Here is a 24,457-nt window from a genome sequence, read left to right on the forward strand (position 1 = left end):
AAAAAATATTTTTAGGGTAATCTACTCTCCCCACCAAGAAAAACATTTGGCGCCCCCCCCCCCCCCCCCCCCCGAGGACCAGCTCCTTCCTTTTTTTGCTATCATAGCGTCAGTGGTGTAAGAGTCAGAAGGAACTAGACGGATGGAGCTGGCAGGGGACACAATGCTGACATGATGGTCCTTCCAGAACTCATTTCAGGCTGAACAAACCATAAAAAGGGGGGGGTGGGGCGTTCCCAGGGCCCCAGAGGCCAGAAGAGGCAGAGGAGTCTGGCAGAAAAGAAGTAGTTTGTGATTGAGAGGAAAAGAACCAAGGACTTGTAATGAGGCTTTTTATTTGTGAGGAGAGGTGCTGTCTGAGTCATCGGATCTGGCCTGGTTTTGGCGCAACGCTGCTCGGCTCCACAGAGGGTTTGATTATCGCTGCTGGCTCAGGACGGCTGTGTTTTGGTCGTTCTTTGTTTTGAAGGACAAGGACACGTTCAGCTCAAGCCTGGCTGAAGCATGAACAGCCCAGAAAAACAAAGCTAAAAACGGACCTCAAACAACAACGAGGTTGTCCCTCATCAGGCTGTTGCATAACTCAAATCATCCTTTCAAATTTTGAATAAATGTTTTCTTTATGTGCCCGTCTGCGCTAATTGCATTACCTCTGTTCGCTTCCTGCAACTGCAAGCAATATTCGCAACCGTTACTACGGTACTAGGTCCACTTAAACAATGAATAACTTTCCGTTCATATCTTTAACCCAGTCCTCTAAAGAATGTGTTTGCAATTTTGAAAAATAGTACTTGCCTCCTTATTTATTTCATTTTTTGTTACTTGTTCATGTCTATATTTCACAGACCACTGAAGAGACTTCAGTATAAGGCAAAGAGAACTTGAACAAATACAAAAAAAATTTTGATTAATTGTTCTATGACAGGAAAAAAAAGATCAAAATAAACATGTGAAAACGAGCCCTTTATACCTGAACTGCTCGTGTCACTCTGACTAGTTGTGATAGATGAATGTTTTTGTTATGACACAAAAAGATCAACCGAATTTAATCCCAAACTTTGACAAGGTCTCTCTAAAACCTTTATTTTGCTTCGATTTTTTTTTTTAGCCACTTAGAGGTGGACGTTCAGGTGTGTTTTACATCACTGCTCTGCTCCAACAACCCAAAATCTCTCATCAACAAGAGAACTGACATTTCCCTCCATGATTTTTCCGGTAGTGAGTAGAATTCATGGTTCCATCAACGACATCCAGGTCAACTTGACCTGGATGACCTAATCAGAAAAGCAGCTCCTGAAGCGTTGAGTTAGTTTTACACCAGATGCAGTAAGAAAGGTTTGTCATCAGCCCACATAATATTTTTCCAAAAGTGAAGAGAAACATACAGATGATGTTTGTCAGAATTGAGAGGTGGACCTTGGGGTTCCCCTTTTGGTCATGCCAGTTTAGCCCTGTGTCGTTCTTCCCGCTGCTCCATGTTTTCTCTATGTGTGGATAATGAATGTCACTGTGGTTCATTAACGTCCTGAAGCCTAGAAAGGACTTAGTAAGCTTTTCCAAACAGATGGCAATGTGGTTGTTTCTGATCTGTTCGTGATGTGCTGCTTTTTTTTTTTTTTTTTTAAGATTTTATAGTCCAGAGGTCCCAAATCACAGGCTGCAGATCATGTGTAAAGGTACACAGTCGAGAGAGCAGGAAGACAAGTGAGCTAACAGGAAGAAGGGAGTGTTTGGCCCGACACAGAGGTTAGTTATTGCCTCAGCTGTCCAAACAAGTGGAAAAGTACTTCTTGATTAAGTTCAGGGGCATCCAGGTTGATTTGAATAGAAGCCCTTTGTACATTCATGTGTCTAATAACTGGAAACATTTAACTGTGACGAAAGCAAAAAAAAAAAACATAAGAAACTGTGGTGGGCAAATACGTTTTCACAACACGGTATTTATTTTAAAATAGCTTCGATTTCTCACATGGCAAGATGCATTTCTGAATAGGCGGAAGTGCAACTTTCAAACTAAGGGACATTTTTCGAGCTGAAAAGCATAGAAGTGTCAGCATCATGCTACGGGCCAGAGGAGGAATTGGTGCTCTGTGAAAAGCGAATGAATGGTTGAAGAGGGAGGCTTAACCTCAGGGTAACAATCGCTTTCAATTGTATGAGCTTTTATTTTGTTTAACATTCAGCAACAATTATCACCATGTGGATGCCGACGTAGATCCACTTCAGTAATTCATTAGTTTACAGGGTGAAGCTGTTGGCTGTAGTTTCCCTCAGTCGTTGTTGTTGCACAGACTGTATAAATTCCTACTCATAGTTTTAGCCTCATCTTCCAGAGAATGTGTTTGCATTGCTAAAAGAGATTTGGCTTTCGCCACCTTCCGTCACGGTTTTAACCGCCCCCTGATGCTTCTTTTTGAAAGCGTGCTAAGCAATTAAAAGCGATTCACGAGAGAAACGGTGGAGATGCAAACTCCGTTTATTGACCCTCACCTCCACCTCCCCGCAGTCGCACTCCTCTCCCTCCTCCACGTAGCCGTTGCCGCATTTCTGCCCGCCGTAGAGCACTTTGAGCTCCGGCATGTTGAACAGGCACATCCCCACTCCCTTCTCAAAACTTGCCATCAGGTCCTTCTTGCTGCAGCTGCTGAACACGGTTGGGAAGGGATACCTGCGAGTGAGAGAAATGCTACGTGAAAGACGCACAGCTTGAAGAAGAAGATGACTCAAGTCCCCCCCCGCCCCCGGCCCTGCCCATCGCTTCCCCCCTCCCCCCTTAAGGGGCCTCTTCAGTCTGATGTAATCAGCGACAATTACCGCTAATCACAAAATCAATTAACCACCAGGGCTCAGAAACCTCTCTGAAGCTCCATCAGCATGCAAGTAGCACAGGACTGCTCTCCCCACGGAGAGACGGAGATATGATTATACAAATTTTACGAGACAGCGAATCATAAAAACTCAACCTTCTTTCTGCTGGGCTCTCGGCGCACGGAAATATGAGAGAACTGGGATGGTTGTTGTGTTTAATGTTGCTTTTTGGAGCAGACAGAGAGGGTGAGGAAAGAACACAACCCAAGGCTCTGTCAGTCAAAATCTCGGCTAAAGACTGCTTGAAGCTTTATTGAGTTTTTGTCTGATCGCATAGTGCCTTTGCAGAAAGTCTATGTTTAAAACATGCAAAAGAAAAAGCATGCGTGGCGTATCATTTTTCGGCGTGGCAGTGGATGAGATTTTCAACTGCTCCAACGACGCTAAAAAAGCCCCCTCAGAAATAGGCTGAATATTATAGGGGAATCTGCAGGTAATCTTCCCATTGACAGCTGTGCACACAGATAAGTGACAGCAAGTGGGTAATTCAGGTCAACTCTTTCATCGAGTTATATAAAGAGCCCTTGAATTTTTGAAAGGTACATTGTGAAGTATCCTATCAATCATACCTCTGCACTGCTTCTACATCTGCCAACCTCTTAAGTATTTGGGCTTGAAAGCTCAAATGGTAGAACTTTTTTTAATGCTTTTTGTAGAGGCTATTAGTAAGTTCCGCAGAACCACGGTAGACCATTTTTTAATCCTCCATACGGTTCAATTCAAAAATACTTTATTGATCCCAAAGGGGAAATTCAATGTTGTAACTCATTTAATTAAGGAGTTATTGTGGATTAATATGAATTCAGTTGTTTTTATTCAACCAAAAGTTTGCTTCTAATTCAAAAGGTTTTTTTATCTACATTTTTCATTTTACATGTGTTTAAAATTATTTATGGCTTCCTTAATAATCATAGGAATAGCTTTTATTTTCATTAAAACGATCAAAGACTTCATTTTAGCCGAAAAGCGTTCGTTTCCATTTTCCCAATGGTATTTTTTGCAAAAACGGTTTACAGCTCGTCAACATGTTAACAGATTCTCCCACCTGAGCTGTGGCTCTCAGCTCCTCCAGAGTTACCACTGGTCTCTTGATAGCTCCTTGGATTAAGGCAATCCTTAGCCAGGTTTTCGGTTTATGTAGATGGATGATCAGCGTAAAAATCCCAACGAGATGCATAGTCTAAGGTTGTGATCTGACAAAATGTGGAAACGTCTCAGGTGGACCTTCAGATCTTTGCAAGGCAACGTGTATTCACAACCTAACGGGTAGTAAATACGCAAAGCAAGACCATTTTAATGCATTTAGCTCTGTGACATGTCGAGTTAGTGATCTATTAAGTAAAATTTAAATCAGTCTGTTGAGTTGGCGACGAGCCTACACCCAGATGCGCTGTGTGCGCAGGTACACGAGTTGTTAAAACCTCCATTTTGAGTCTTTTTGGGTGTACAAGAAGGAGGAGACATCTATGTGCTGCTCAATTATAGCAACCCTTTCAAACTTTGTTTTTCTCTGTTGAGTTTTTCACATCAAGTATCGTTTTAAATATGTCATGACTACACCGTGAATGTTCCGACACAACCTCACTCCTGACATGGCTTTGATGTGCCAAGTCGGCTCACATCAACCGCTGACCATCACAGCACCTCCCCCAACCCACGTCTCCCTTCCAGCCCACCCCTCGCTGACTGAAGCCAGCGCTGGGGTGAATGTCAGCTACCCTCAAAGCGCATCTTCAAAAGTTCTGGATTAAAGCGAAAGATCACAGGAGGATTTGTAATTGCTAAATTGGATGGCAATGAGCACATTGCTAACAACAACAATAATGTGTGTTCTCGTTTCCTCTCATCTCCTCTCAGGAAGAACAGCCGTCACAAGGCAAGGCCGCTTCCCTCAGAAACCGCCGTTTGTGATTTCCTCTTTGCCCTGAAAACCAAAGGCAAAACCTGCTAGGTTAGGCTGCAACCCACCCCTGGATTTTTGCTGTAATCATTCAATTTCCATGAACTCACCCCCTCCTCACCTCTCAAAGCTTCAATTACAAGCACATGCAATGTCACTAACATCGTTGCTTTCCCTTCCAGCCCCTGTTTTTAGTAGCTCTGAAGTGCTCAAGAAGTTAGCGAACCAGCTGCTGTTTATGAGCAGGAAAAGTAAGGCTGGTGTTTGGAAAGTAGATGACTAACGGCTGAGAAACGGCAAAGGCAGAGGCGAATGACACTGGATGGCATTTAGCAGCTGTAGACCTAAGGGGCACCAGCACACACTCAGTGCCAGCTAAGATTGGCACATCTGGAGCTCTACGGTCGCCGACGACACTCTGGACTACCACCACGATGAGGAATGATGAAGAATGATGTCAGCATTTTTGTTTTATTTATTTTTATTTATTTATTTTTTTACAACGTTGTTCTCAATTATAGATGAGCAGCCATCACCTTTGCCAGGAGTCTTAAGTGTCTTCTTTGCTCTGTCTGACAGTCTTGCCTTATTTTCCACTTCATCCTGCTCCATCTTTATATAGGGCTAAGATTCTCCTCTAGTCGTCTGCAGTCGTTTTTCAACCTTTAACCTAGAGCTTGTGTTTGACAGTTGGCCTTTAAGCTTCAGAGGAGCAACAGCACAAAGAAATCTCTGTGGATAAGCAGCAACAGAGAGCCAAGGCTTCAATAGATCTGTGCGAGGTCTATGATAAGGAATCATTTCCAGTTAATATTACCTGCGTTTGATCTGTCCCACGCTGCGTTAATGCAGGAGACCTAAAGGCTTTCAGAGATCTTGCAGCCCACAGCTAATTTCTAAAGACCTGAACGATATTTTAGATGGAACCTCTGACAAGCCATTTTCTAAAGCTATAAGGGGAAAATCCTAGCTATCCTTTTTATTCTCATAAAGGTCATAGTTAATTTAAATATACATTTCAGGTTACAAGTCTACATATTAGCATTTAGCTTTTATTCATGCATTTAAACTCTTCCATGGTGAATGATTAAACATAAGACTGCTTCGGTGATTTTTGAAAACAACCATTGACTGTTTTTCATGTGTCTATTAAATCTGTATGCATGTCAACACCTCTCAATCAGTTAGAATGTCATAAAAAAGGGATGGATAGTTACGGGCAATGTGGCTTTTTACAATTATGGGAAGACTGTTTACTGTTTTCCAGCAGACAATCACTTACTCCCTTCATAAGGAGGCATCTCTAAAGAATCTGGATCCTCATGCCTTTAAAGAAAAGGCTGAGTGAAAAAATACAAATGAACTGGAGAAGAAAAGGTGCTTCAGACTAGTATTATGAGTGTATACTATTCAGTAAATGGACAAACAGTGGTTGGTGAGATTTAAAAATTGAGATAATTATAAAAAAAAAAAATCTTTCCTATTTTTGACATGTCATATGGTCTGTACAATTAGGGGGGAAATGTATAAAAAGCAAAACACAAATTTGCATACAGTTATTTACAAACTGTGCAAATTTAAAATTAAAGTTTTTTATTTTATTTTTTTAATATAAACTAAGAAGTTTGTTTCTGATTGTAAGTGAGGGAGGACAGTTACTTCCAAGACTAGTGTTGCCAAATATCTGGCCAGAATTATACAGTCCTGTTAATGTGCTAAGTGTGTGTGTGGTTTCTCTCCAAACTTCCTAAAAGACCTTTATCCAAACTTTTGTGAACACGCTTAGGCCTGGATGTGCAATTTGGACCTCTGTAAACTTTACAATGGAACTGTATACTCAAAATGTTATTATTAATGGGTTATCAGTTACTCTTTATTATTGTTCATTTCTGCCTAGTTTGTGCAGATATTAATGTGTTTAAAGTCAAAATAATAATAATAATTAAAGCTGAAATGTCATCACATGTTAAACATAAAAATATTTTCTTCTTTCTGTCGATGGCGACACTAACAGCACATTTTGTCAGACGTTAAACTGCCCCTGAAGCCAAGTATAACTGCGACAAACACAAGTTTATCAGACAGGACTGTCTGTTTGGATCCAGTAGGTCATTATAAGTAAGAATAAAAACAGTGAAAAACTTAATATGACCTTATTTTTCTGTACTATGCTTTTGACATAAAAAAAAAAAAAACACAGCTTGGGTTAATGGAAAATAATACTAAATATTAATATGACTGTGATAAAAAATAAAAATAAAAAGATAAATATTTCATACCTTGCAACTCTATTGCTTCATATCACATTATTTGAGTTTGCAGATCCTTAACTCGGGGGGGTATTGTCTGTTCTTATCAGGCAATCCCGTCTATCCAGTGTGTCTTCTTATTAAAGAAGACACAATGAGTCAAAGTAACTGTAAACACGATTCAACGCCTGGAGGAGAAATGAGCCGTTGTAGTGGGAAAAAAAAAGAAAAGAAAAATGAACAAAGCACGGCGGGAATATGGAGATCCTGTTTTAGTTTTATAAACGAGACGCATTTTTTGTGTGTGTGTATACCCTTGCACATATTTGTGTTTCTGTGTCCATGGAGAGGACCATAACGTGTTTGTTGGCTCTCTGTGTGTATGAATATTTCTCAGGCTTTTTAGGAGATATAATCTCAAAGTATAAGAACCACAAGTCTGTTTTTGGTTAGAGTTAATGGAGGCGAGCCTTACTGGAAGTATGGAAAGAAGTGGGGAAAGCAACAACTTTATCGCCCACCACCTGACCCTACCAATTCACTCCAAAATCCCACTTCAGTTACAAAAGAATCTAGACTTTGGATCTCATTGCATAGACCACAGAAGGACAGAGGTGGGTAGAGTAGCAAGTAACAATGGAGGAGTTGGAGAGATTCAAAGCTCAGGTTGGAGAATTTGTTGATAGGACATCTATTAGTTGTGCACCCTACAAATACGGCCTCTATGAAGTAGTTGTAAAAAAAGAAAAAAAAAGAAGTAATTGTTTAAATAAAATCATGTGAAGTCCAGTTTGCACTTTGCCACCAGACATGTAGAAATCGCAGCAAACGGGTAGAAGATAGTGCTCTGGTCAGATGAGACTGAAACTGACTGTTTAGACAAAGTCCAGATGTAAAACTAAAATAATCTCCGCCAAGACTTGAAATTGATGTTTATGAACACTCTCCATCCAGTCTTGCTGAGCTTGAGCTATGTTGCAGAATAGTAAAAAAAAAAAAAAGTACTCTCAAGATGTATAAAGCTGGAACATTAACATACCCCCCAAAAGACCTGCTCCTACGATGATGAATGCAAACGCACGCCACACTTTTAAGATTTCCACCTTTTCCCTTCCACTTTAAAATTACGTGGTACTTCAATTAATCACATGAAAAGACAAACAAAAATGTGTTAGAGCTTGACAATTAACTTGGCAAAACGTGAAAATCGTCAAAACATTTGCGAGGCGCAGTGCGTGCGTTTGAACTCAAGATTACAGAATGATTGAGAACTGACTGCAGAGGAGCCCGTCTCAGAGACAACACAACACAAGCTGGTTTTGATTTGTGTCGGACATGAAAACTCAAATGTTGGATATATTTACACTCAAGCAAGTTGGATTTGTTGTGGCGCTCAGATGCGTATTTATATTGTTACTACGGAATAAGTCTTGCTCTGTACCGTGTGAACCTTTAGCATAACGTGACACAGCGAGAAGTTTATCAAACAGTTTATTCCTGCAACTTTGTCTAAGTTTATTTGCGCAGCTGCCTTATTAGATATTGAACTCGGGGCTAGCTGAGGACCTCCTGTGAGTGTTCGCTTTCTTTGTTCCAAACGGATTTAGAAATTCCAGCGGTTAAATACAAATAGAAAGCACAGTTGGTAACTTGAGTGTGTTCAGGTCGGACCATATATAAAAGCAGCGCTGCCTCAGACAAAGTATATGGTTGAACAAGTACACGATGTTGAACTATACAAGATGAAACAAAATTAAGTTTTTTATTAGTACAACAAAGCCTCGATTTTTCTAAAATTTTGTGAGATATATTAGTGCTAAGTACGACCTGCGATCCAGATCGTTTAAGGGAATAGGGCTATGTTTTCAGACGTGGTTAACTATTTATCTGAAGCTGCAGGGAGATTTTTCAAACATTAATGTTGCATGAATATCAAAGAATAGCTTCACTCTAACTGTCTGTGAAAATCTGAGAACTATTGAACCAGACAGACCAGAGGAACTACTGAAAGACAAAACCATTTTATTTACACTACAGCAAACGTGTTCTTTTCTTCTCTTTTTTTTACGCTCTTTGTTTTCCTGCGTTCGACGTGTTGCCATTTTTGGCAATGTCCTCGTCCAGAAACGCCCTCACAGTCAGGGTTACATGTAAATCTGAACACCTCATATTATTGTGCTTTCCCCCCAAAGTCTATAATTCAGAATGGTGTTACTGTGTTTTTCGTGGGTCTTGTCCAAATAAAATACGGAGAGACGTTTTCAGTCTGTGGATCCCACACACCAGCAGACGCCAAGGTTTCCACCTAAAGCATCCCCAAGCTTCCACAAAGTCAACTGCAGGATGCTAGACTTTTTGAATGCATGAGTAGTTTGTCTTTCTATGATAGAATGCTATATTTTGCTGCAAATGCTGTGCAATCGCTGTCAGCATGCAACTTTGTCTGGGCAGGGAGGTCTATGCAATTATTAAGAACACATGTGAAGGTGACTGCTTTAAGACCGACAGCCTATTTCTATGTTAGACACTCTTATTTTGAGATAAGGAAATAGTCCATGCATTTCTGTTGCGTGGAAAAAGGTGGTTCATAAGAACTCCTCCTAAGAGTGATTGTAAGTTAAAACAGAACTAAAGAAGCCTCCGTCTAACGAGTTTACCTAGAAGCATGATGATAATTGAGGAAGTCTAAACATTACAGTAACAGATCCGGGACCGGATTATTCCACACTGATTACAAATTCGTCACAGAATAAAATGAGCTATTTGGTGTGTTTTGCAGATCAGTTCTGCTGTTTTTAAGTAGTCTGGACAACCGTTTGATCATATCTAGCTCAACACCTAAAATATACTGCTCAAAAAAATAAAGGGAACATTTCACTTTAATTTTGTGTGTGGCTCCAAATCCAGGCCTCCATTGGTTAATAAATTTGATTTCCATTGATGATTTTTGTGTGATTTTGTTGTCAGCATATTCAACTTTGTACAGAACAAAGAATTCAATGAGAATATTTCATTCATTCAGATCTAGGATGTGTTATTTGAGTGTTCCCTTTATTTTTTTGAGCAGTGTATTTAGACTGATCACTTCTGAGCTGGATAGAGCTAAGCTCTTATAGAGATTATTTGACATACAAAAGTCAAAATGCTCTTCTGGCATTAAGACCATATTAGAATAAAAAATAAATAAATAAATGTTGCAGCTGTTGAATTTGCACAAAACTCAACTTTGTTTGTTTGCTACTCAACAGACATTAAGTTACAAATGGAGTGCATGTGTAATGATATTTAGCTAAGATCACAATCTGGAGCTTTTGAGAAAGAACTGCATTGCTGAATTATTTAAACTTCATGAAGTGATGATAAACTTCTCATGCTTTCGGAGAATATGGAACCAACCATCTGGTGGATTTAATTGTAACGTTGCAGAGGGAAATAATGTGTCTTACCCAGTGGAAGGAGTCATAATGCATCCGCCACGATCCACTGTCACTCTGCATCCGCATCCCCTCTCTGGTGTGTCGTGATTCATTCCAAAGTTGTGTCCAAGTTCATGGGCCAGAGTGACCGCAGCACCCAGAGGATTGTCCGAATGATCCTAAAAATTGATTAAAGAACTTTAACTTTTTTTTTTTTTTTCTCCACCAATTTTTATTTATTTTTGCAAGAGTCTGACCTCTTTTTAAACCTCGGGGGCTAATTCAATAATTAAATTTGTTTAAGATTGCAGTATCGAAGCAGAGACAATACTTGATTTTGATAACATAATAAAAAATTCAATGCAAACCCAATTGTTCCTCCCTATAGGATTTGCTGAAGAAATAATAACTCGAGGCAAGTGCAGTTTAAAGGATATTGTCCAAATTAAGCAACCAGATCTGTGTTTAGCAGAGCATTTCCGCTATATTGTGCTGCTGAAAAAAGAAAAAGAAGCGAATGTAGGCAGACTGTGTGCTGTCACTTTCAGCTCGCTCAACATATTCTGACAGAGACAGCTGTTCTGGTAGATGTTAGCAAATAAACGTTTCCTATGAGAAAAAATTGCAACTGAAGAGATAAAAAAAAAAAAACTGACAAAAACACTGAAAACCACAGATATAACGTCAGTACATTTTTCCATTTATTCATATTACAACCACAAACTTTTATTTTATTTTTTTCTTTTTGGCAGATTTTGTACGACCTACCCACACAAACTACTGCATAATCATTAAGTAGAAGGAAAAGAATAAATGCCATTTTGCTAAAGAATAGAAATCTGCATTTATATTTATACAAATAAAATCCAAAGTAGCTTTTAAAGTTAGCTAGTTATTAAAGGTATAAAGGTAAAGGTGATTTTATTTACAAAGCACATTTTCAGGAACAAGGCAACACAAAGGACTTTACAGGACTTAAAAGGAAATACAAACAAAATAATAAACCAAAGGAAAGAGCAAAAGGAGAAAAAGAATCTAATGCTGATCTAAACTAAAGTATGCCAAATACGTGCTCCTATCCAGAGTTGTTAGTTAAGTATTAGTAAGTATCATATGATATCTTTGTGGTGTTAGCATTGAAAATTATTTGAAAAAAATCTTTAAGAATAAGCATTTTTTTCTTTTTCCAAAGCGTTGCAACTCTCTGCTAAACTGGAATTTAAAGCCGTCGAAGTTACGGAAGACGAAAATACACAGCTTGCTGAAGGTTTCCTGCAAGGTGTGTAAAACATGAACACATGAAAGAGGCCGGATGAATAATGCAGGTGTGGGAGCTATCGGCTCTTCATGAAGGCAGAGCTGTGTGTCAGAGCACCTTGCCTCTGGAAGCTTCTGACACCGTGCATTATTTAGCAGTGCTGCGCGAGTCGAGCTCAGACCGACGAGCCGCTCTGCTGGGGGCTTTTGAAAGGAACTAAAATCAACTGTCAGCACTACAATACAACTGGGCAGCCTGGACTAATGAAACGACAGAGCAAAAAAAAAAAAAAAAAAAAAAAAAAAAACCCTCGCCTCGGCATCCTGGAAAAAAAAAAGGAAAAAAAAAAAACACGCACAACAAATGAAGCTGCAGAACTCAGAGGAGCACATTACGAAGTAAGGCTGAGACACATTTCACCACACCAATTAAATCAACGGAACAATTACAAGTCAGCACGTGAAGATTCCAGATGTAAAAGAAGGGCTGGTTCAGATTTAACTGCCAAAAAGAATGGTAATGAGATTTCCAGCTAATGTGGAGAAAATGAGTTTAAAAGTAGCCTACTCTGTAGATAAAGGGACACAACTCGAGAGAACTAGGCAGTGATTTGTCCCAACAAGCGAGTCAGCAGTTAATCCCTTTTGTCTGGAACCTGAACGTACAGTTTTATTTTAATGACCAAGACCCAACTTTACCATCTGGGAGGATAAAGGTGGGGACAGGCCATTAACCGGCCGTCCAGCCTCATGAACCCCAGGCAGAGACACTGAGGGTAAAATAACAGCATGATTTGTGCTAATGCAGCATGACTCCAGCACGCCGCATAGAATTGCAGAATTGTAATGGCTCATCATTTACGTCCTATATACCCCCTGTGTTTTCATTCAGGGTGTGCACGCTGCAGCCCCAGTTCACTCCGTTATTGCGCCTCGTTAAAAAGTCAAATATTTCCCAAATAATCGATTTGTGCAGATTTATCACCGACACCATGCGTCATCTCCCTTTGGAAATCGTCGTTAAAAACGCACGATAGTAACATTTTCCCCCACAACAAGAGCATTGACACGACAACAGATAAGATGCAGAATTGTTCCCTCAAATAATACAGATGAGACAGGGGACCACAAACAAGGCAAATGTCATAGATCAGGAAACGGAAGGTGGATAATAAAATGTTTAGCGGTGCATACATACCATGACAATTCCTCCCGACTGCTCTGCCGTGCACATGCTCATGATGGGCGCCATGCCGATAGTAGTGCCCTGGAAATACACCCCACTGAAACAGAGAGAAGAGAATGCCTACATGACAAATCAAAGCCTTTCAAAACAGGGCGATCAGCACCACTGCAATCGTAAAACGACCCTTTACTTTTATTCTAGGCTTTAAATTAGGAATGATGGAAAAATCCCGGTTTACTCCTTCACACACTACCTGATCAGCTGGGCGTTGTCATGAGGCTTCTGAGGCAGCAGTTTGACCTTCCTCCAGTCCAGAAACTCGTGCAGAGTGGTGAAGGGGTCCTGCGTAATGGGACACTTGTCCACGTCACTCCATACCTCCAGTCCAACCAGTGCAACTCGGATATTCAAAGCTCTGTAGAACTGACAGTTCAGAGAGAGGACCAGGTTACAGACCCGTACTCTGCCTCAGATCTTTCAGTCGCTCTCATTTCTTCATAAATTGTAGAATATGTAGCGTAAGCAACCAATCTGCCCAGTTTCACCGAATTGAAACTGAACAAGTTACTGCAATGTTAACATTAAAAGCTTTTACATTCATTTGAATTACAATCCACTCGGCCTCGGCTCACGGGTCAGACACTCTGAACTCAACGTGATGCGATTTCTGATAAATCACGATTGTTACCTTGTCCACGTAATTGGCGATCTCAGCCAGCCTCTGTTTGACCTTGTCGATGTCTTTGCCTTGTTTCTGAAACTGGACGACAAAGGCAGACGGAATAAAATGGGGAGGAAAAATGGCAGAACATTTCGCCGCTGAGCGCTACGCGTCTCTGCCCTGGCATTTGAATTCAGCTCCATCTTCTGCAGCACTCGTCACCGTAGCTCCTAAAGGAGCTCTTGTTAGCTCTGCTCACAAAATAAAGATAACCTTAGCAACCTCCTTTTATGTACAGCATTTATTCTGATGCTCCGAATCACGCGATGTTGACCTATAAGTCTCGTGTAAATGGGGAACGCTTTCCTCTCTTTGAGATGCTAAGTCAAGGATTTAGGCTTATTCAGAGAGCATATCAGGCCTTCATTTGTGAGTCAAGCAGTCCTGTGATGTATGCAGGAGGATGTGGAGGGACCCGGAGAAGGAAACGGATGAGTCAGTGACACATCAGAGGTGACAGCGAGGCCGTGCCAGGGCTGTGTCGCCCTACGCCTCGTGGGAAGCGGCAGCTTAGCATATGACCTCAGAGATCGTTTCCTGTGGGATAGAGACAAAGGTGAGGAGTGTGTGACCTCTTCTTACCTCTCTGTTGTCAGCTACAATGATGAGCTCCACGTATTTGGTCGTCGTCTGGAGGTGCCGTTTATGCTGAAAGAGCAAATGGAAAACGAGTGGGCGGGTTGTTCGAAGCAACGAGACGGCAGCAGAGAGGAGTACAATTATGTGTCATACGCAGTGGGTATAAAAGTATACACACCGCTGGGTAAAGAGCTAGGTTTGTGTGATCCATTAAAATGAGGCTTTGAAAGATCATTTGAAGATCTGTAATCTTGTCAGGTACTATTGGGAGTCTGTCAGCTTCCCAAGATGAGCTTTCTTTCAAATGTCTATGAAAAAGTACACGGATAAGCGAGTTTTCCACCAATATTTCGGAATAATGTTCTACAGGAGAGTCCTTCAACAGATAAATTCACAAATATGAAACCGTGATTAGGCGGACGCCAACCGTGCTCACTCATGTAAGATTTTTTTCCCCCCCTTTCTCTTTAAATTGGAAGTTTCAATCCTATCAATTCTAAAAAGAGACTGAGTTAAATATATATTTTTTTCTTATGGTTAATCATCAAGCTAATTTTTGGACGCATTTTCTGTCATAAAAAGGCATCCGACATCTAACCAAAGCAAAAATATCAACAGTGTTCTTACAGATAAAAATTACAAAAATATATGCAATACAGACAATTATTTTATTTTTTACTTTTTTACAAGTTCTGTTAATTATGATGAAATTAAAACAGGTAGTGTCATTTGCCTTGTGGATACGTTGTTGCTGGAAGTGAATTTGACCCATCATGACATCACTTTATTATGTAAAGCAAATCTGACAGGACACTGCAAGACAATCTGACCCACTGTTTTTCTGGTGTAAAGAATTATTTCATAAAATGTACATTAACCTTTTTCTTTTTTTCTTTTTTTTATCTCCATAAAATTTCGAGCCATTTCTGCATCTCTGCAGGTTTCGCTAAAGGGTTTTCAAACTTCCACACAGAACAGCTCACTGCCTCAGGTCACTATATGGGTAATACCAAAGTAGAAAAAGTAAAAAGCCTAAATTTACCAAGTGACCTCTTCTATATCACTGCTCCACAACTCAACACTAAACACAGCCTAAATGAGAATCGGGACAAAGCTATCAGTTATCCATTACTGTGTAACCCAGTAAGAACTGCTAAGGTCACTCCATCCTCTGATAACACAGTACAGGAACTAGCTTATTAACTAATAAATCACTTCAGACAATGCTGGCTGCACTGTTAGCACAAATTGTGACTCTTGCAGCCCCTTTTTTTTTCTTTTCAAATTCCAAAGACGGTACGAGATTCCCAGCAAATGATGTTTGTTACAACAAAAGTACATGCAGTAGAGCTTCAATATGAAGCGTTTCAAATATCATCAAGTTTTCTTTTCCATTTTTTGTTTTCTCCTTTTGGTGTGTTCTGTGCAGGTAACAAGACAGCTCCCACCCAAGCAGAATATCTATAGTCTGGTCTTGCCGTGCAGGGTCCAAGCTCACTATTGGTGCAGTCGTTTTTTTTTTTTGTTTTTTTTTGCTATCTCAAACACGCATGAGCTTGTTTTTTTCTTCTCGCACACTTGCAGATTCCATACTATGTTGCTGGCTAAGGGTTCTGTTTTCCTGTTGTGGCACTCTGTCAACCCAAGCTTCTGTGTCCTTTCTGGCATGGCAGCTCTTTGCTCTTATCTGCCTCCTCCATAGATAAGCCAGGATGGGCAAGTATGCTCTGAAAGCACACCAAGGCGATAACCAAGAGTCTAGTGGGAAATTGGGAAAGAGACACACACATGAACATTGTGATAAAAGGAAATAAAACATTTAAAAAGTCGTGAATTTAAAGTATACGTTTGATAACACTTTTCACTTTGTACGTTTTTACCTACAGCCTCTTGCTAAATTATTTTGTATCCTTTGACATGGTGTAACCTCAAAATTCAAGGTATTTTATGGGGAACCCCAAGTAGGATTATTGGAAGGACAGGATACCTATTTTTTCAAATATTTCATTAAAAAAATTTGAATAGTGTGGCATGCATTTGTATCCACTTTTTAAATTTACATGTACAGTACATAGAGATTGTTTTTTTGTTGTTTTTTTTTTTTATAAAGAATTTTCATGTAACTTTTTCCCTTTCGATCCGGAGGAGCAGTGCCATTCACATCTGGACAAACAAGCAGCAGAAGACCAAACACACTAGTCTGACTCTTGGGTCAGAAATGTGTCTCCACAAAACATGCATTACTCTCCATGGTAACCAACAGAGAGTCAACACTGGCACAGCATGAATCACCCTTTCCAACTGGTGCTACATGTATGCCACAGTATCAGGGATCAAGGTTTCGCAGCAGACACGCAGCTTTCTCCAGCCAGACTTTTTTTCCTTACTTGCTATATTGTCTTCATGAAGTTGTCACAAACAATAATATTAATAATAACATCCTTCTGATTGACTGGTGATGACTAGGGGTGCACCAATTGCAGTTTTCTGGGCGATCGCAGATTACCAGTCTTTAAAAAAGCCTGACCTGCCAACTCCGATTTTGGCCGATACAAATTTTTTTTGGCTGAAATGTTGCTAAATACAGCAAGGAAGTCGCTGAGTTGGTAACAGATGGGTGACTATTAACTGCAAACATGCAGACATGACCTGGTGGGCCAGTGTGTCGGTCAAACTTCTCTCACGGTATATTAGAAGAGGACAGTGGTTGATTTTTAGACCTTTCCTGAGGCAGATAAGATCAGGGGATAAGATGGGCTTGCATGCAAGTTCTGGCCAATCACCAATCCAAATATCAAGGAAATCTGAGCCAATAAATCGGTGCAGTCTCGTGCACAGATTTATCCAGGGTGTACCAAGCCCCTCGCCTAGTGATCCCTGGAGATAGGCACCAGCTCCCCCCTTTTGACTCTGCAAGGATATAGACAATGGATGGATAATAATAAGAATAATTTATGCTATTATCTGAGGGGTAAAAATTAGCATGAGAAAGCGGCTCAGATTCAAAATCCTTGAATAAGATTTCACCTCTCAACAAGGGGTACATTTCTTTTCTTAGAATGATTGCTCCACAATTCTCACTTATATATTATTGTCTTGCTTAACCACAGAAATTGTCAGGTTTTTATTGACATCTTGGGCAGATGAGATTTTCAGCTTGCCACAACAGAGATCCCCATGAAGTTGTGCTACTGAAGTGCAGGGCCTGTCAGCGAGGCATCATATCTCTGAACCCTTCCCGAGTCTATCTGATTCCGCAGGAACACTCCAGAAACCCACCCTCTTATCTTAACACCCTTAAGCAGAACACACTGCATCCTCTTAACACAGCAGCTCACACATCAGTCTCCTCATGCAACCTGTACATGTCAGCTCACATGCCTGCCAGCAAGAGCAACAAACTACTTAAAGCTCCGACCTTTTAGTGCATCTTCTCTTTTCTACACCCACACCTTTATTTCACTTTTTTCTTTAGGTCATTGCTTATGTCTTTAATTTAGAAAAAATAATTTGTTTTCCCTTTTTAATTATTTTTTTAAATCCCACCATAATCTAAAACATTCTATTATTTTTAACATTCAAACAGCCAAAAACAAACAATTAAGCTAAAAAAAACCCTCTTATGCAGGAGAATCAAACCAGATTCTTCACAAGGACATAAATCATCCATGTGAGCCATGTTTCCTGCTCTTTTGTTCCTATTCCCACTCTGTCTCTGCGAGGCACCCTTTATGCTGTTGTCAAGATCTGTTCTCTCACGCTTAAATTTTGCAGCCCTCTTACGACAAAAGACAATACATGCAGCGAGAGCCAGCAGTATTATCATCAGCAGAATTCAAGCTGCACAATAAACAATAGAAAAGTCCCCAACGTTGATATAATATTGGGAAAGCAGATGATCTATTAGCTCATACTTAGAAAATTAGACCATATCTCACACTGACAGCAATGTATGCTTAATAAAATAACAGCTAAAATAAAACTCCCCTTTAAATCATGTTTTTTTTTTTTTTTTTAATCTATCAGAAATATAATGCCTTGCCAAAACATAAATTACCCTTACATTTTTGGCACATTTCAGCGTGTTAAAACCATAAACTAAACATATTTTCAATTAAAAAAGTAGTGCATATTATTATACAGCATTCAGCCCTCTTTACTCTGAAAGGAGCTGCAGAGATCCATGTCTCGGCTGGGGGCACCTCGAGAACAAGAACAACTATGCCCCATTGCACTAGCTCCATATTTAACACAGTCATCCTCAACAGACAGGCTGGTAAAGCTCCACAACCTCCTTCTGCCACTGGATCCTGGATTTCCTGGTATCAGGCAGATACCAGACTGTGAGAATTGGTACCAGGGCATCAGACACAAAAACAGTCTGGGATCCACCAAGGCTGCGTACCGAGTCCTCTTCTTTTCCTACCCTTCACCTACGACTCATCCAGTTCAACACCTGGATGAGCACAAATTGTAATTACTGATGGTCAGGAGGCAGCATACAGGGAGGAGGTGACTCGGTTCTCTTCCCGGCTCCTTTGAAAACGCTCTCTCTCTAAGTGCAGAAAAGATGGAAAAAAGATGATAATCGATTCAAGAAAAATCCCGCTGCACTTACATCAGTGACGATCTCACCTGGTCCCACAGCACACAGCATGTCACCAGGAAGACTCAACAAAGACTTCTCTTCTTGAGGAAACTGAGGAAATTTGGACTGTCACCCAAACTCCTCGCAAAGTATTTTATAGGTCTACAGTGGAGAGCATCCTGGCAAATTCTGTCATAGTGTGGCTTGGGAACGGCTCCGTTCAGGACGGGAAAGCTCTCCAGTGTGTTGTTAAAATTGCACAATTCATCTGTGGAACTTCTCTGCCCTCACTGCAGGACATCTACATCGCCAGGGTCATAAAGAGAGCTAAAAACATCATCAGAGACCAAACTCACCCACAGCACTCCTGATTCTCAATCCTGCCTTCTGGCAGACATTACAGAAGTGTGAAAGGAAGGACTAACAGACGGGGGGGGGAAACAAAAAAAACAAAATAACAGTTTTTAACCTCAGGCTATCAAGCTTTTAAACTCCATGTGATTTAAAGTGTTTTGTAGTTTTTAATGCTTTTATTTTTTATTTATGTGACATTTTAAACGGTTGAATGGAGCTCGTGTAAATTTCATTGCCCCGTTTCTTCTTTGCATATGACAAAAAGTTACTTTCGTTTCTATTTCTTATAAAATTTTCCGCAAGTCATGAGTGGGAGACGGCAAACTCTGGTATCATCTAACCAGGTGTTGATGGATGGAGCTAAATACAGGGCAATCCTTAAAAAAATTATAATTAATTCAGAGGCTGAAAAGACTTGAGAGTGGGATAAAGGTTCCCCTTTCATCAGGCCAAAGGTACTAAGCATATTTTTAGTGATCATATCTAATGGTTTGCATTCCGATAAAAGAATAAAACTGTATACTCTACATGTCCAGGTGTTATTGCAGCAAAGGCCAGTTATACAAAATACTGGCAAACATATGCTGCACTTTTCAGATTTTATTAGCAAAGAAATGGACAAAAAAGTATCCGTCACAATTATGTGCAAAAGTTAAATGAGTCATATGACACTGCCAAGGCATTGTATGTTTGCTTCACCTCCCCAGAAGTCCTTGAGCCTTTGTTGAATCTCTAACATCTCTTGTCGCCGTCTGTAGTGATCTGATAAACCTGGGACGTTTCACCACATTCACTTTTCTTTAAAACTAAGATAAGGAATCAGTGGACTCTGCATTTTCCACTTATCGGGATTCATCATTTCCAAAGACACACTCCCTCTGAGGTCAGAGATTTCATAGAGCCATAGCCGCTATGATTTATAGCCATGTTTACAGGGGTGGTGTAGGGTTGAGCGTAGGGAGTGCAAATTAGGTGAGACATATATATACATATTTTACGTGACGAGCCTTTGGTCTAGTCTCATTTTAAGAACAAATTGTGCCGTTTACAGCAAGACTCCATGCATTCTACAATACCAATGGATGCATTAGATAGAAAGAGTAATTACTAATAATTCAGCTAGCAGCCTTTAAAACATATAGCAGCCCACTTACCTATATGTACATTGCAAAAGATAATTTTTCGAAAGGTTTAGGAGGTGATGTTATTCAAATATGGTAAAGACCAAAAAGCCTAATGTGATCCTGTGTAGGAAAAACATAAGAAACGGCGCTGAGCACTCATTGGCTAAGCAAATAAAATGGAATATAGAAACCTTGTTTTCATAGTGTTAAAGCTCTTACTGAGCAATGCAGTGCAGTACAATAATTTGTGAAAATGGTAGATAGTGTCAATATAGCTGCAAGCAGTAAAGAGGACCTAGCACTTCAGAGGACAATTTCCACCGTGGCAACTTGATTGGATCCTGTTAAAAGCATGACTACAAGCACCGGGAGGATTAAGTTTTTTTTTTTGTTTGTTTGTTTTATTTTTTAACACAAACTTTAAAGGGTTCAGGCTAATTTACTTTGGAAACAAAATATAAACCCTATTCATCAACGAACAGCATTAAAATACAAATAATATTAAAACCAAATATCCAACTGTTGTAAGGCTTCATCTACAATTCATATGGTTTTAGCAATGTACAATAAACATGGCAACAATAGAGTCATAGTTTGGTTGAAAACGTACTGGCATTATTCCACCTTGAAAATATAGAGAGATTGACTCTCAATAGTATCCCACCAGGTCCAGTGACAAAAGAAAGAAAATTAAAAAGCACACAGTTGCCTCATTAGAAGACTCCATATGGCTAAGAGAAATATTTTATAACACTTTCCTGAAACAAATGTTTCTTCGTTTAACGTTTGAAGTCTGTTTTTTGAGTTATAAACATGATCATTGTGGATGTTTGTGTTTTTTTAACTGAATTACGGGGGTGGGGGGGATTCATGTGTTTGTTGTGCTGACCTGCTATCAGAGAGCACATGGTCTTTTCACTGAAAACTCAGTCCACTTTAAGATCTGCTTCTAAAACTACATCATTTAAATAGAGATATAATGCATTTAGCAGAACACCTGCACACAGTTATGTTTACTTATACAAATGACAGGCAGCACATTGAGTTGGGCTCCAAAGGACCCCTGAGAAGAACTCACGAATGTAATCAACCGAAAAAAAAAATTAAATAAATTCTGAAAAATGATTCTTGAAGTTGTAGCTGGCCTCTCACCCGGAACATTAGCTGGAGATAGGCACCAGCACCCCTCCCGACCCCACTAAGGGACAAGGGTGTAAATAAAATGGATGGATGGATGGATGGATGGATGGATGGATGGATAAAGTTGTAGCTGTTTTAATTGACAGATATTGGATTTGTAACTGCCTCCACTCTGACACTAGCTTAACTCTCCTGTAAAAATGTTCTACTTTATGCTTCCTTAATCCGAGACGACTGACTTCTCTCTGTTGCAGGTGAGACAGATTGCTGATGACAGCTCCACAACTAAAAAGCAAAATGTCCTTTTAATGGGTCCATGTTCCTGGTGTCAACCAGAAGTTAGAACGCTTAGGTCAGAACCACATCTGTCCCACACTCTGACATCATTGTACTCTGCATTGTAGTTTATAAGGAAAGAAGAAAAAATGTCCTTACTCTTGTGCTGAATGCCTTGAATGGACTGCTGTCTGTATGCAGAACATGGTGGGAAATGTTAAAACCATGACCACAGGTGCCAGGAACAAAGCTTAGGTGTTCCGCTGAGTAGATCCAGTGAATCCCATCAGAGCAGTTAGCACACGGTTCCAGCATGTAGGATCTGCCTCCGAGATATATGAAGCCTCTGCAAAAAAAAAAAAAAAACGAAGATAAAAATAGTTGGAAAAGTAATATTTCACAGAAAACATTTAAACTGAAGATGAAGTACCTTTATGATTCAGAGTTAAATCCTGGTAAAACACAATAATTACTCATTACAACGACCTCTTGTTCAACTTCTTATTACAATCCATTTTTTGCGAATATATTTTCTTTTATCAGCTCTACTAGATTAGTGATAAGACCCAAGCCGCCACTTTTTATGAGTTCTTTAATCTCATGCTCTGGGACTAACATAAAGATAGAAACTTTAGAAACAATAGAAAGAACTTTCGAAATATCTTTCATCAGACAATAAAGGAGGCTTGGCTTCTTAAGAAATTGACTTGGTTCTGTTCCTCCTTTTAAACTCCTATTACTTGGGATTTCCAGTCTCATGTAAACTGTAGCCTAGTGGCAATATCGATAAAATGGAAGGAGAACGCTATGGACCGACGCTCTTGTGGTTGCCTAGAGATGGACACTATGCAGCCACGGTGAGCTGCTATCAACCGCGTCAACCACGATGACGAAGGCCTCAATATGTGGGTTGTGCTTTGTGCCTGCGCCACCACAGCACCCCATCTGGATCACTTTTTAAAAACAAAAAACACTGCCATAAATATTGTCTATAGCTGCAGTGGCCATCCCACCCCATGAAAGTAGGGTGGTGGGCGTCCCTTATTTTGATTTCTGAAAGGTGGCAACCCTAACGCCAAGGGATCATGAGATAAACCTGCAAATATGAACAGTTGAGAACCTGAGCATGTCCTTACACCAGGATGGTGAATGAGGTGAAAAAAGACATCTGGAGGGCGCTATAGAGTCAACAATAAATGTAACTGAGGAATTTTATTTTAAATATGCCTGATTTTTCTACATCAAACAGTTCCTATAAACCTTTCATAATGAATCCAGTACTTACTGTTTCTACATTTTATTAGATTTCCTTAAGGATAGATGCAACAGTTGAAGTATACGAATACACGAATTTCGCAAATCTTGCAATGTTCAGGGAAGTTGTAATTTGTTGTCACCCCACCTAACTATGATGCTCCAAAATAAATAAAGTTCAACCATTTTAAGTTTTTTTTTTTTTTTTTTTTACTTCAGTACTTGCTTGAAAAGCCGGAGTCAGATTTAATGAGATGGGTGAAGCCAAGTACAAATGCACGCCACACTGATCAGATTTTTTTTTTTAATTGGAAGATAAATGTTTTAAAACCACGTTTCATTTTATGTTGTAGTTGATGATCAAATATTTTCTCACTCATAACAACCAAACCAGTTTTTTTGCTTTATGTGTGGAAATTTTTCCCCAGACATGTTTGCTAAAAATCAATGAAAATATCACATTTTGATACGGTAATTTTTGCTTGTAGGTGCATATTTTTTTGCTATGGAAGAAATAGCACGGATATTTTGTATTCTCTTCATAACATTTATAGGAATTAGACTAAATTTCTTGACTGCGCGGACTCGTGATGACCGGAACCTTTCGAACACGGCGTGTTTGAAAGGGGAAGAAGTAGGTCTGAACACCGGCTCTTTACAGGCTGATGCAAGTTGAATGAGGGAGCTGTCAGCTTAACAGTATGATAGAAAGACAGAGAAAATAACCGGACATTTCCTTGATGTCTTTAAGCTCAATTTATATATATATTTTTTTTAATTATGGAACACACCAAGTGTCAATTTTCTCATTTTGATGGAGAATATTAGCAACAATTAGCCAGATTTACCAAGCTAGGTTTCATAAATGCTCACATATGGGAGCCTTCTGTGCTACGGAAGGAGGAAATATAGAGATGTCAGAGCTTTAAATCTGTTTTATTTTTCTGTTTAAAGACTGACTGATCTATTTGTTTAATTCCTTACATCATCAGATTATTTCACATAACATTTCATATTATAAATAAAATATTCCACCAGTGGAACTAGTAGATGTTTTAATTTATATTAAGGAATTATTTACTTAAACAAGCTTATATATCTTGCTCAAAAGTTGCTTATCAGTTTTGTCTTATTTTAAGTGTACAAAGATATTTTCACTAGAAACTGGACAAAAAAAAAAAAAAAACTTGGTAAAAGTTTGCCTTCAAATGATATAAATTCAACTTTACTGACCCCAAAGGGAAATTAAATGTTGTTATAACTCATATAGATTTCTTTAATGATAACATTTCATTTCAGTAATTAAATTCAAACTAATCAAACTCAATTTTGTAGAAAATAATCCTAAATAATAAGTAATTAAAATGGATTTTAAACACAGAAATAGTCTAATTATGGTAAGGCTGAACAATGTTACAATATCATGAAATAAGCATCTTATATCAGTCTGTATCAATGCTTTTTTAAAATTAGTTTTACTGTTTTAAATATTTGGAATACTTGCCTGTTTTATCCATAGTTTTCACACCACAGTGTTTTTTAAAT

At 39.4% G+C, this 24,457-nt stretch overlaps 1 protein-coding gene across 1 annotated transcript; it reads right to left on the minus strand.

Annotated features, from left to right (window-relative positions):
• Positions 1-2,228: 2,228 nt before the first annotated feature.
• On the minus strand, positions 2,229-22,009 carry LOC106934681 (disintegrin and metalloproteinase domain-containing protein 12-like). Its single transcript, XM_015014730.1, has 7 exons — positions 21,818-22,009; positions 14,180-14,245; positions 13,565-13,636; positions 13,130-13,299; positions 12,889-12,973; positions 10,464-10,612; positions 2,229-2,668 (listed from the first exon to the last, which is right to left on the minus strand). The coding sequence occupies exons 1-7, from the start codon at positions 21,971-21,973 to the stop codon at positions 2,425-2,427; spliced, it is 942 nt and encodes a 313-aa protein (XP_014870216.1). The 5' UTR covers positions 21,974-22,009; the 3' UTR covers positions 2,229-2,424.
• Positions 22,010-24,457: the final 2,448 nt, after the last annotated feature.

Source organism: Poecilia latipinna, unplaced genomic scaffold (genome assembly GCF_001443285.1).
Source record: "Poecilia latipinna isolate Pla-1442-1.1 unplaced genomic scaffold, P_latipinna-1.0 Scaffold1841, whole genome shotgun sequence".
NCBI lineage: Eukaryota > Metazoa > Chordata > Actinopteri > Cyprinodontiformes > Poeciliidae > Poecilia > Poecilia latipinna.

Bases quoted from the DNA above. Each gene is read 5' to 3' on its own strand.
- LOC106934681 (XM_015014730.1), bottom strand. From the start codon at position 21,973: ATGCTGGAACCGTGTGCTAACTGCTCTGATGGGATTCACTGGATCTAC. The intron at 13,637-14,179 runs GTAAGAAGAGGT...TTTGTCGTCCAG, and splicing joins TTGTAGCTGACAACAGAGAG to TTTCAGAAACAAGGCAAAGA. The intron at 13,300-13,564 runs GTAACAATCGTG...CTGAACTGTCAG, and splicing joins TCGCCAATTACGTGGACAAG to TTCTACAGAGCTTTGAATAT.